The 13403-nt window shown below is 31.6% G+C and overlaps 1 protein-coding gene across 5 annotated transcripts; it reads right to left on the reverse strand.

Annotated features, from left to right (window-relative positions):
- Nucleotides 1-1196: 1196 nt before the first annotated feature.
- LOC107870572 (butanoate--CoA ligase AAE1) lies at nt 1197-6504 on the reverse strand. 5 transcript variants are annotated; one of them, XM_016717144.2, is made up of 2 exons: nt 6101-6504; nt 1197-2831 (listed from the first exon to the last, which is right to left on the reverse strand). In XM_016717144.2, exons 1-2 carry the CDS (start codon nt 6296-6298, stop codon nt 1371-1373), a joined length of 1659 nt encoding a protein of 552 aa, XP_016572630.2. In that variant the 5' UTR covers nt 6299-6504; the 3' UTR covers nt 1197-1370. The 5 variants fall into 5 exon arrangements, with proteins under 5 accessions (XP_016572630.2, XP_016572658.2, XP_016572636.2 ...); XM_016717172.2 differs by lacking the exon at nt 6101-6504 and adding an exon at nt 5885-5913; XM_016717150.2 differs by lacking the exon at nt 6101-6504 and adding an exon at nt 5245-5619.
- Between the last annotated feature and the right edge of the window lie 6899 nt (nt 6505-13403).

The following is a 13403-nucleotide window of genomic DNA, read 5'->3' on the forward strand; positions in this document are numbered from 1 at the left end:
GGAGGGAGTAAGAATGAAGAAAAACCACAAAGACCACTTAAAACTTGAAGTGAGTATCAAAGAATCACCTTGAATCCCCACATGTTCTAATATTTTTCAAAGATTTAGCTTAATGCAGTTTGATCTCTCTAAACCTCTGTTTTTTTCGAATTCACCAACTTCTAAATGCTAAAACCCCTAAAAGAATTTGCATAACAAACTGCATTGTTAGTTAAGAATGAAGAAAACCCATAAAGATTACATAAAAACAAACAGAAACACAAATACATGAAGCAGGTATCAAAAAATAATCATGAAACTTCACATTTTCTGTATCAGAATTTCATAGTGAAGCCCCACATTTTTATGAATAATATTAACGATTTAGAAAAAGCAAAGAAGAATTCCTTACGGATCAGTGAAACTTCTGTCTTAAAGTAATTAAGTCAAGTATCTCAGCACGTGTGAAGTTGATCATTTGGAATTGTCCGGTACCTCCGTTAAGGAAAATAATCACGTGATAAAGTTTGAGATTAATTGTATAGAATGTTTGATATCGATAAAATTTGAGATTAATTGTATAGAATGTTTGATACGAGGCATTAACTTATTTCAAAATAATTTTATCCTGTCATTTATATTAAAAAGGTAAAAGTATTTAATACGAAATGGCTTGGTATATCAATATGAATAATTGTATAGAATGTTTGATAAGAGGCATCAACTTATTTTAAAATAATTTTATCCCGTTATTTATATTAAAAAGTGAAATTAGGGTGGGATATCTTATTGAGACAAAATTTTGTTAAAGTATTTAATACGAAGTGGATTGGTATATCAATATGATATGAATCGATGACAGCTTGGAGGGCGCCTTGCACATTTTGGAAAAATCATGTTTTGTATTTAAAGTTATTCCTATGGTCCTTATTGCGGAAGGGACTCATCAAGCCAATAGACATCTTATTGGTTACGTTAGTGAATTAGTATGTTTAAAAATTGATAACCAATAAGCTGAATAGTTAAACGCAAATATCCAACCGACGACCGATTGGCACGCCATTAGAAGTGTATATACACTATTATATACACATCATGTTATGTAGAATCGAATGGAGAATGAAACAATAATGAAGGTTTTGTGGCAGCTCGTTGGAAAAAGTTGAAAAATAATATTGAAAGACATTTCGCTTCCTGCAATTCAATGTAAACATATGTAAGCTAGTCCAGATATAAATCATTGTAGGATTATGCAAGATGTAAACTGTTTATTTGGACCATAGATTTGCATAAAGAAACCCAATCCAGAATAGTGCAGTCAGCAAATAACGTAAATAATAGGAAAGGTAATAAGTAAATTGTATTTTTGCCAATTTCAACATCCCAATTCTTTAGAGTTTGCTAGCTTTCGGAATACTTCCCATGGCTTTGACTCTCTGTCTCAGAACAAATTTTTGAGTCTTTCCTGTTGAAGTTTTTGGCAAATCGTCGAAAATTACTGTCTTAGGAGCCATGTAATGCGGCAAACGATCACGACAATGCTTGATAATCTCATCGGCACTGGCATTGCATCCATCTTTTAGTTTAACAAATGCACAAGGTGTTTCACCCCAGTGATTATCTGGTTTTCCCACTACAGCAGCTTCAAGAACAGCTGGATGGCTAAAGATTACGGACTCCACTTCGATTGTGCTAATGTTTTCTCCACCAGAGATAATGATGTCCTTCGAACGATCCTTTAATTCTATGTAACCATCAGGATGTTTCACTGCCAAGTCCCCGCTACGAAACCAGCCACCTTTAAAAGCATCTTCTGTGGCTTTGAGATCCTTTAAGTAACCATTCATTACAGTGTTTCCTCTAATCATCACCTCACCCATTGTTTTTGCATCAGAGGGTACACCCTTCATTGATTCAGGATCTTTAACGCCAACTTCCTCCAAGCCAATATGGTTCACTCCTTGACGAGCATGAATCTTAGCCTGCTCATCAGGTGACAGAGAGTTCCACTCTGGTTTCCAAGCGCAAAAAGTTGCTGGACCATAGGTTTCCGTTAGACCATATCCGTGATTAACATTAAAATTGAGCTCTTTCATCTTAAGTAGAACATAAGGAGGTGGTGGTGCACCACCTGTCATAATGTTGACTGTCCTTGGAAGTGGTCTTTGGACACTCCGTGGTGCATTTATTATCATGTTCAAAACCGTAGGTGCACCAGCCATGTTAGTCACTTGGTACTGAACTATGCTGTTGAAAACCCCTTCCTCAGTGACACTTCTCAGGCAAATGTTCGTGCCACCCTGTGCCGCCACAGCCCAAGTAAGACACCACCCATTGCAATGAAACATGGGAAGAGTCCATAAATAGACAGGCATCGAAGACATTTCAGCGAGAAGAGCTGCAGACAGAGAATTAAGATATGCCCCTCTGTGACTATAAATGACCCCTTTGGGTCTCGATGTTGTCCCAGAAGTATAATTTAGAGCAATAGCATCCCATTCATCCTTTGGCCATACTACCTCAAAAGTAGGTTCTCCAGTAGCTAAAAATGACTCATACTCTAGAATTTCTGTCCCCAAGCTATTAGTCCTGAATAACTGAGACTCTTTATCAGAGATCAAAATTAGATGGGGCAACCTGGCAACTGCCTTTGACAGAATTTCTAGTGCACCCTTAGCAATATCGAGCAACTGGTGATCTACTAATATAATTTTGGCCTCTGAATGTCTAAGTAATACTGAGACCATTGCTGAATCATGACGGGTATTAAGTGCACAAAGAACTGCCCCAGCCATCGGTACCCCAAAGTGCAGCTCATACATTGCAGGAATATTTGGAGCCAAGGCAGCAACCTGCTCAGAAATTCAGAAAGACTTAAGACCAGTACCAATAAAAAAGATGGTGATCTGAACGAGAACTCATTTCATTCTTGGTAAAAATATTTTTAAAATCTAAGTGGTAGAGGAGGCAAATGCTTAACTGATTCCAAGATATGTTTTACTTTCAAGGGCACCCGTGTTTCTTGGACTCATCACTGGCACCGAAGTCTTAATGCCACATCTTTTATCTTTTCAAGCAAGTCTTTCAAATAAACTTTTATCGTCTTTTATCTGAGTTCATAATTTAATAACTGACCGGATCATTAATAAAAAGGGAAGTGCAGGCACGTACTCAATCTGAACCTGTGTAAGTATCTGGCATTGGTAGATACTTTTTCTATTAATTTTCAGTGTATTTTGAAGAATTTGCATGAAGTAACCGTACCCATGTCAAATCTTTTGGATGTAATTATGCCAAGATAAATGAGGATATGTGTAACAGTAGAATAAGACTAGTTTAGCCTGCAAAAACTACTCAGGTTGTTGCTTGAAAGATCTCGATAGAAGAAGTTAAACCAACACAACTAAGGGGGAGGGTGTCCTATTATTGTCTACTACTCCCTTTCAGGAGAGGGTTATCTAACGTATTTGGTGAGTAATGCAGGAACATAAAAAGATGATCAACTCGTTACAGATGTGGAAATGGCCCTCTCAAAAGACATTTTTCCAGATTTTTCCATTTAGTATTATAACCTCAAGCAACTACGGCAGAGAATTGAGGACAGCAGGAGTGGAATTTTACGTTTAGAAGACTTCTGAATAAATGGGAGGTTGCTAGAGCGGATGAGCTCTCAAGACTTCTCAGAAGTTTCAAAGGCACTCTTGAACAGGAGGACAGTCTATCTGGTACAGAGACAGCAGAGGAGTTTCCTCAATGAACAACTTATGCTATTTAAACAGGTCTGAAACACAGCACAATGTGCCTTGGAACTGGAAGCACATCTGGAAGGTGAACATCTCATCCGAAGTGGCTTGCTTATGCTGGTTAGTTGTGAAGGAGACAGTCTTGACACGTCACAGCTCGGTGAAAGGTGGAATATAACTGTGCTCTAGGTGTTTTATGTGTGTGAGAGAGAGAGAGATGGAAACAAACAGCCACTTGTTTCTCCATCATACAACTGCCAGCAAGTTGTGGCAGCTGTTCATGAGTTTGAAAGGTCTAAACTGGATTATGCCTACGACAACTGCTGAAATGATAGTAAGCAGGAATGACCCAGCCAACTTATTGAGGAAGAAGACTTAGTGGAATATGGCCCCTGCATGCATTTGGTGGATAATTTGGAAGGAAAAAAACTCAAGATGCTTTGAAGGGACAGCAAACTCTGAACAAAGGATCATTATGAATTGTATATTTTTGGTGCAAAGAGGCAATAGTAGAAGATGTAGATTAAGCTGCAACACGTGTTGGTGTCTTTGTAACTAGTTTCAGGACTAAGGTTCCTTTTTTGGGTGTCCTGTAACACTGGTTTCCTCTTAGCACAGCCTTTGTGCTAAGGGTTACTTGACTTGTTAATAAAATATCTGTTGTTTTAAAAAGAAAGTCATCTCACTACCTAAGAGGGAGAAGAAAGAGGAAAAGCACAAAACTTTGTGAAATGTAGAGGTACAAGTACTTCTCTAGTTGAATTCTTGAAATTGTTTCATTGTTTGAGAAACTTCAACGTGAGAAAAGAAGTGTCTAAAGCCAACAACTTGCATTTTTCCTTCTTCAGATCTCCCTCTCCTTCACCATCTGCTACATCGTCTCCGAAACCCCCTTTCCTAATAGTTCTAAAGAAGTGGCGTACATCAGATTGAGGGACAGGGACTTGTATCTTTCTTTTGTTCTCTTTTAGAAGTGTATCCTCAATAGTTCTAAAGATTCTTTCTTTCTTGTCCTGATAGCTATTATCCATGCATTACCCTACAAAACTGGTACTGTTTTTATTAATCAGGTGTATTCCATTATATCATACACATGATTCTCGATAATTTGATTAGTTTAGTGTCAAAGACAAACCTATATTACCTAAAATAAAACCAAAACAAGATTCAGCCTGCATCAAAAATTGACAGTTACTTATACTGAATACACAAGAAAGCCAGCCTCCGCCTAATGCAGCCAAAAAAATAATCTGTGTGGTACTAACTGTAGATAAAGGTATCTAAACTTTTCAAAGTCACCAACACTCAAACTTAATGATGAGACTCTTCTTTCTGCAGTAAAGAGAACTAACTCACACCAGAAAACTACTCTTTTAATCCCAATTTATTCAACACTTTCGCCTTACGAAAGTTAATTTAACTAATCTTTGAAGCTAAATTGGATTAAATCAGCTCAATATTTAAAAATTTAAAACATAGATATATTCAAAAGCTATATAAAAAGCATAAAACAACAACATACCCGGTGAAATTCCATAAGTGGGGTCTGGAGAGGGTAGAGTATATGCAGACCTTACCACTACCTCAAGAAAGTAGAGAGGCTGTTTCCAAAAGACCCTCAACTGAAGTGCAACAAATTCAAATAAAAGAAGAAGAAGAAAACATAGCAATTAATAACAACAACAAAATAATTTACAATCAAACACAATAAACAACATATGATCATAGATATGAAAAGCAAGAACTACAAGAATACGACTAGTACTAAGACAGACACTAATACAACACCAACAACATGCCCGGTAAAATCCCACAAGTGAGGTCTGGGGAGTGTAAAGTGTACGCACACCTAACCACACTAGGCTGGACAGACACCAATAAAAAGCACATTTTTCCATGCCAATATAATGAAAAATACGTCTTACTCCTTCTATTCCTTTTTAATTGCTTCCTTTTTTTTTTTTTTGTGTAGAGTCAAACGATACAAACTTTAACTAAAATTTTAAAATTTATTTCTTAATTAAATTGAAAAAAAAAATTATAATTTATAGTACTTTTTATGTAGTTTTTTAATATTCAAATTTTAATTTAAAAAATTAAATTAATCTAATCTAATTTAATTTTAAAGCTTAGTGAAATTGCTCATGAAAAAAAGAACATACCAATTAAAAAGAAAGGAAGGGAGTACTACTGTCACATAAATTGGGAAATAGTTGGTCCCTCCAACAATCATGTAGGGAATAGGCACACATATATGCACCAGCCACCAATTAAAAGTTGCAACTTTAAAGAGGGGAGTATTAATTAAAATACCTTAAATTTAATAAAACAGCAATAGTCTAGTAACAATTAAGTGCATGAGATGGAGAAATACATACGACATCGGCACGAGAAATTCCGAGGTGGGTGAGAGCAGAAGCAAGGCGGAGACACCTATCACGGGTTTCTCTCCAAGTAAACTTAACATCTCCGTGAACGATTGAAAGCCTATCTCTATACACAAATGCTGATCTTTCTAAGAAGCTTATGGGACTCAATGGCACGTAATTTGCCGAACATTTCACCGTGCCCTCCATTTTCGTATGGAAAAATGAGGCAGGGGCCGAGGAGTCTATGCTGTCGCTGGAGTTGGGAGGAATTAGGAGAAATATACTACTTGTACTATTTCAGTTACGTAATTATACTGAAATAGTCTGAATAGTAGTAGTACTTCATCTGCCTCTGTTTGGTTAGGATATAGGGGTGTTTACCAATTTTCTCGGTTGGTTCAAAGTATCTATTCCCTCCGATTAACAAACAATTTTATCTATTCAACTTAACATAAAATTTAAAAAAATATATAATATTTTTAAATTATCTAATATTAAATTAAAATAATATTTTTCAATTTTGTTAGTTTATATATAAATAGAATAATATTTTTTTTTTACTTACCAAATACTAAAAAATAAGTAACAAATTCACTTATATTTTTTAAGAAAATCTTTTTCATTAAAAATATTTTCCTTCGTACCAAACACACCCTCTGAATAATTTGATTTAGTCTCAAATTATTTTCAATTTAAGAAATAAAATTAGTTATATATATTTTTTAAGCTTATCTTTTGAAAATATTTTTAAAAATTATAAACACTTTTGATTTCGTGAAGATGACACATAAAAGTTTTGAAATGAAACTCAAATAATTAACGATTGAGGTTGTTTTGATAATAGTTAATAATAATTTGGATAAAAAATACACATACATAATAGCTAGGATATAAATTCTTTCAGAATACTTAAAATGTGCTTCTCATTGTTTACTTTAAAAACTTACATACGCATATATTTATATCAACCCAATAAATATTAGAGATTAGTTGGTCATATGCTTGATGTCACTACAAAAGATAATAAATATTAGTGATTACTTGGTCATATGCTTGATGTCATTACAAAAGATAAGTCATATGCATATCGGAAATTATTTTTCAAGAGACGAATTTAATAAGTCATCCGGCAAAATGATCTTTTGGACCCTTATATTAGGTCGGTTTTGTAAGTTGAACATTTCTACTTATATGTTTGTTATCTGAACCCCTGAACTCACTAAAAAATAATATTTCAAACCCTTTAACCGTTCACTTTGCCTATGTGGCATTAAATGGCTGACTAGGACAAGGAGAGTGTAGTCACTCGCCCGGGGATGCGAGTGAGGGTCAATTTTTGACTACTTTTATATTAAAAATAATTAAAAATAATATTAAAATTAAAAAAAAATAAAAAATAACCTTTTTTTTCTTCCATCATTTTTAATTAAAAAATATTTTTAAAATTTAAAAATAATAAATTTTAAAAATAAAAATAAAAATAAAAAGCCCTCATTCCCCAAACCCCCCTCCCCCTCCAACCCCCCCCCTCCCCCCCGTCCAGCCCCCCTCCCTCGTCCAGTCGCCCCCACCCCACCCTTTACCCCCGTCCCCCGTCCATTCATGGCTGCCATGACATCACCACTAACGTCCCCCACCCTTACAACTCTCTTCATCTCTCTTCGTCCCCCACTCCCACAACTATGGCTGCCATAAACATCACCATCAACATGTAAATATCTCTCTTCGTCTTCTTTTTCTTCATCATCATATATGGCAGATTTCTGGGCAATCCCTGAAGAGGGTTTTTGCATTTTTTTTTTTTGCTTTTTGTTGGTCAAGTCTCTTTGTTGTGTTGATATTGTTGTTGTTATTCATTACCATCACCATTGATATTGTTGTTGGTTGTTCATTGCTATGATAGATATTGTTGCTGTTCTTTTTTTTTTTTCCTTTTTTGGGTCAAGTCTCTTTGCTGTGTTGATATTGTTGTTGTTGTTCATCACCATCACTGTTGATATTGTTGTTGGTTATTCATTGTTGTGGCAGATATTGTTGTTGTTGTTCTCAATTTAAATTTTTTTATTTGTTTAGGATTAATTTTGTAACTTTTACAAATTGTTAAAGATATTTTAATAAAAATTTAAAATTCATTATGTTTGTGTATGCGAATTTATAGTTAAAACTTGAAATTAATTGGAGAGAAATGTCAATTATTTGGAATAAATTTGATGTTTAATTAAATATATTATGTTTGTGTATTAGAAGTTATAGTTAAAAGTTTAAATTAATTTAAATAAAAAATTTATTGTGTTTGTGTATTAGAATTTCTACAATTTATAAAAATAATTTATTTAATTATTTTTGTTAAAGACAATCAAAGTTAAAAATCAAAAATTCATTTATGTTTGTATATATGAATTTAAAGTTAAAAATTTAAATTAGTTGGAGAAGAATTTTAATTATTTAGAATGAATTTGATATTTAATTTGTGAGCAAAAATAAAAATATGATTATTTAAATTTTTCTACAATTTATAATTTTTTTATTTAATTAAATTAATTTTAATATTTAATTTGTCATGTAACATTTTAAAAATGACTTGAAATTTCATGAAATACTTGACAATGACGTGGCAGGTGACGTGACATACGTGGCAGCTTATGTGACAGCTAACATGGGAGAGTGTGTTACACTCTCCCAAAATGTGTTTAAAATGTTGCTTTTTAGTGGGTTAAGGGGTCCAGATGACAAACATGTAAGTAGAAGTGTTCAACTTACAAAATCGATCTAGTACAGGGGTCCAAAAGATCATTTTGCCTATTTTCTATAGGCAGAAGTTGAATACAGGGGCATATTAGAAATATTAAATTTGACAATTTAGTGTGGCATCAACGCAAGTAAGAGGTGTTTATTCTTTTATTTCTACTAGTTTAAGAGTACGCGTCTCGTGCGTGTACTACACTTTAATGAGTTTAAACGTTACAATAAATAGAATATTTGTTTAAATAATAAAAAAATATAATAATTAAATTTAATATTTTTTAAACATGTAAAGATGGAGAATTTATTTAATTAAACTTAGCATATACAAAAAAAAAATCTCAAAGTCAATCGAAATTTACTTACCACCTATAAACTACAACAAAACAATACGAGGATAGAGATATCAAAACAATACAATTAAACCTAACCTTTGCAAAAGATTTTCTTTAACGTCGATCGACATTCATCTACTGCCAACTATAATAAAATAATATGATAATAGTGATATTAAAACAATAAAACTAAATCTAACCTTTAGACATAAAAAAATTCTCAAAGTAGAGACATCAAAACACTACAATTAATTCTAACCTTTTTCTAAAAAAAAATTCAACGCCGACTGACATTTATCTACTACCTGTAAATTATAATAAAATAATACGATAATAAAGATATCAAAATAATACAACTAAACTTAATTTTTACACAAAACATTCATAACAAAGCTTTGTGTAAAGGCTATGATCAATAGAATCAAAATGTAATATAAATAAAAATTTGAGATTCAAAAATCACAAAGTTGCTCAATAACAAAAAAACAATACCTTTTTTTTGGGCGAAGTCCACTACTTTTTTTAATGGGGATATACGAATTGCATTTAATATTTGGAAGAATTTTTTTCTTCTTCTTCTTTTAGGAGTCTTAACCTATTTTATGTAAAAATAGTTTTTCAATTTTTGTAAAATATTTTAAACTTTACCTTATATAGAATTTTTTTATATAATAATTTATTTGAAGTTGTATTTTCCTTAATAATTTATTGCCATAAATTTAGGAATTCAACTAAAAGTAGAAAATCTTCTCCATTTAATTTTTTGTATATATTTATTTTAGACAATATTCAATATTAAAAATTGAAGAAAGAATGTAAAAAGACGATTTTGTCTATTATAGAGTCTTTTAATGAAGGGCAAAAAGTTCAAATCACTTTTCTAAAGGTCTTCACACTTTTAATATATTATAGATATAGATTTTGGTCAACGAACCACTTCACTATATTATTACTTTACTTTATTTTTACTCTTATATATGTGTCATCATGCAGGACACCGTTGTGCTCCTACTTCTTCACCTGCTTCAGCTGCTTCAATTCGTGATTTTACTATATTATTTTTAATTAATTATTATAAATTATTTATATATAAAAAAATTAATATTATTTAATAAAAAAATAATTATTTATGATATCTCTGTTTCAGCTGTTTCAATTCGTAATTTTACTATATTACCCCTAATTAATTATTAAAAATTATTTTCACATTCAAAAACTAATAATATTTAATAAAATAAATAAATAACCATTTATGACTTGTCTACTTCAGCTACTTCATATTATTATAAAAAGAAAATTACTCTTATATGGCAATCGGCATGTCTGTTTCAGCTACTTCTGCTCGTGGTTTTAGTACATCATCCCTAATTAATTATTATAGGTCATTTAATTATTATAAAATTAATAATATTTAGTAAGAAAAAAAACAGTCATTTATGACATGTCTGTTTTAGATGTTTAAACCATTTATTTACTATATCACACTAATAATTATTATAGGTCATTAAGTATTAAAAAATAATAATATTTAACAAGAAAAAAAAATAGACATAAAATGATAAATTAGTTCTTGATGTTTTATATTAACTTGACGTCTTACATGAGACCCACTTAAATTTTTTTCGCAAGTATTTTTTTATAGAAATTTTGTTATATCACTTGTAATTAGATATTACGAGTCATTTAAGACATGTCTGCTTCGCTACTACAATCGTAATATTTGGTTGATTCTCAAAATTATATCGGTGTCACTTAAATATGAATAGAAAAAAAAGTATTATAAATTATAATATTTTAAAACTTAAATTATTTTTAAAATATAATTGACTATCAACGCCACAAAAGATTGGACAATGAGAGAGTATTATAAATTACAATGGCCAATTACTTAAAATAGTAAATTACAATGCCGAAAAAGTATTATAAATTACAATAGCTAATAGCTTAAAAATCTAAAAAAATATATATTAAAAATATAATTGATTATCTAATTTTTATTTATATCACATAAATTGAGACCAAATGAATACGTAGGAAATACTATAAATCAAAATAATTAACAACTTAAAAAAATTAAAAGATTTAATATAAATGTTTGACTGTCGAAATTATATCAATGTCACTTAAAGTGAAATTAAGGAAAAAATATTATAAATCTCAATAATTAAAAACTTAAATTATTTTAAAAATATAAGTGACTATCAATACCACAGAAGCTTGGACAAAGAAAGTAACATATATTATTTGTCACTTACATAAAAATTATTATAAATTATAATAGTTAACAACTTAAGTGTCAAAAAATATATTAAAAATATGATTAATTATCTAAATTCTATCTGTGTCACATAAATTGAAGCAAAAAAAATATATTGGACCCGTGTTAGCACGGGTCGTCGACATCTAGTCTCATAATATGTCTCAAACGTTCATAAGACACTATTACATTATTTACAACCTAAGTTGAGAACTCACAATTTCAAGAAATTTGACCTAAATTGAAAATGAAAAATTTAGCTAAATTATGAGTTAAATATAATAATATTTTATGTATGAGAAATACAGACAAAGTCGATCTTTGAAAAATAACTCACAATCTGCGTATATCCTTGCAAGTAGTATCTGGGGGTTTGGGTCACAGGTGACAAAAGAGTTTTAAAATGAGGTGTAGGTGACACAAGTCTTAATAATTGAGTAGAGGTGACAATTACTTAATTATGGTTTAAGAAGGTTTTGGAAATTTCAAAATAACCCACAAGTTTTTAAATTTATACTTTGATCCAAATGTTAGTTAATATATAATGGGGAACGAAGGGAAAAAAGACGTCTTTTTCTCTCTCCTCATCCGTTGTTATTTTCTCTCTCTTCGCGATATTTATTGTTCATTGTTGCTGTTGCTTTATTCATTATCTTCTGATTCATTATCATCATCTTATACTTCATTATCATCTTCATATTCTTCTTTTTGACCATTGTTATTGTTGTTACCCCAACTGCTGCTCTTTGACCAAATTCTTATGTCAAATTTTGTTTCGTAAATCACTTTCAACTTTGGAATTTACTTGAGAGGAGACTTTGGTAAGTCAGATTATGCTTTTTAGTTGAATATGGGTAACTGCTAGTGCGTTGTTTTTTCAACAATAGCTTGCACGCGAACATGAATGCAATACAAGAGCAATTAGTTTAAACTGATCCATTATCTGCGGCAACAGATAAATGTTCTGTTGTAATAGTAGACTCATGTTGGATGGATTCATGTTTAAGGGATTTAGGTGCCCGTAATATGAATCGAATAGATGTGTATTCTGTTGCACCAAACTAGTAATCTGTTTCAACAAATAAATAGTTTGTTTCATCAGATTACTAATATGTTTCGAACAACAAAATTCAGATACAACTCCTGTCACACACAAAACCTAACAAATAACTCATATGTTCTTGCTATTGATACTGGAATCAAATTATTCCTTAATTGTAGACATGTCATTCGTTAAGAAATAGAAATAGACAGTACGAAAATTAAATAAGAAATAAAAAGTCAAGTGCATCAAACATATTTTTTTATAAAACAAACAAAAAAAATACATAGATAATAGTAAAAAAGCTTAATTATTATTATCATCATTATTATTTGTATGGCCAGCCGGCCAATCTTCAAAGGGCAGCAGCAGCGCCCTCCATAGCCTGCGAATCTCCCGCAGCTTCCTTACTCTGACGGCGGCCAACTCCTAATGCAGGTCATGAACCACCTTCTGCAGTTCCCTTATGGCGTCCCGTAAAATAGCGACATCCCACACAGGATCAACCATATCTAAAAATTGCATAAGTTGACAAAACACACACGTAAACACAAAAAAAAAGAAGAAAGAATTCGAATGTAATGTAATACAATACACAAAAATCAAGAAAAAAACTTACCAGAGACAGGAAAAAGCTATCAAGTCCTTAAAGAGAAAGTAGTTGAAGGTGTAACAAAAGCGAGGAATAAATAGTGTGTAGTAGAACGAACGATTGAGTAAGGAGGGACCTATTTATAGAGGATTGAACTTGAATTAGTTAGGCAAAAAATCGCAACTGTTCACCTCCATTTATTAATGACATTCTTGATTACTGTAAAAAGTTATGAATTAATTAAATTAATCAATATTATGATAAGTCATGACTTTTTAGCTTTATTGTTATTAATAATTAGTTCTTTCCAGGAATCGTTTTTTTTTACACTGTTTTGGATAACA

The sequence above is a fragment of the Capsicum annuum genome, chromosome 1 (assembly GCF_002878395.1).
Source record: "Capsicum annuum cultivar UCD-10X-F1 chromosome 1, UCD10Xv1.1, whole genome shotgun sequence".
Classification (NCBI taxonomy): Eukaryota; Viridiplantae; Streptophyta; class Magnoliopsida; order Solanales; family Solanaceae; genus Capsicum; species Capsicum annuum.

Excerpts from the sequence above, each read along its gene's own strand:
- LOC107870572 (XM_016717144.2), bottom strand. The coding sequence starts at position 6,298 with ATGGAGGGCACGGTGAAATGTTCGGCAAATTACGTGCCATTGAGTCCC. Across the intron at positions 2,832-6,100 it reads GAATTTCTCGTGCCGATGTC|GTTGCTGCCTTGGCTCCAAA; the intron begins GTATGTATTTCT and ends ATTTCTGAGCAG.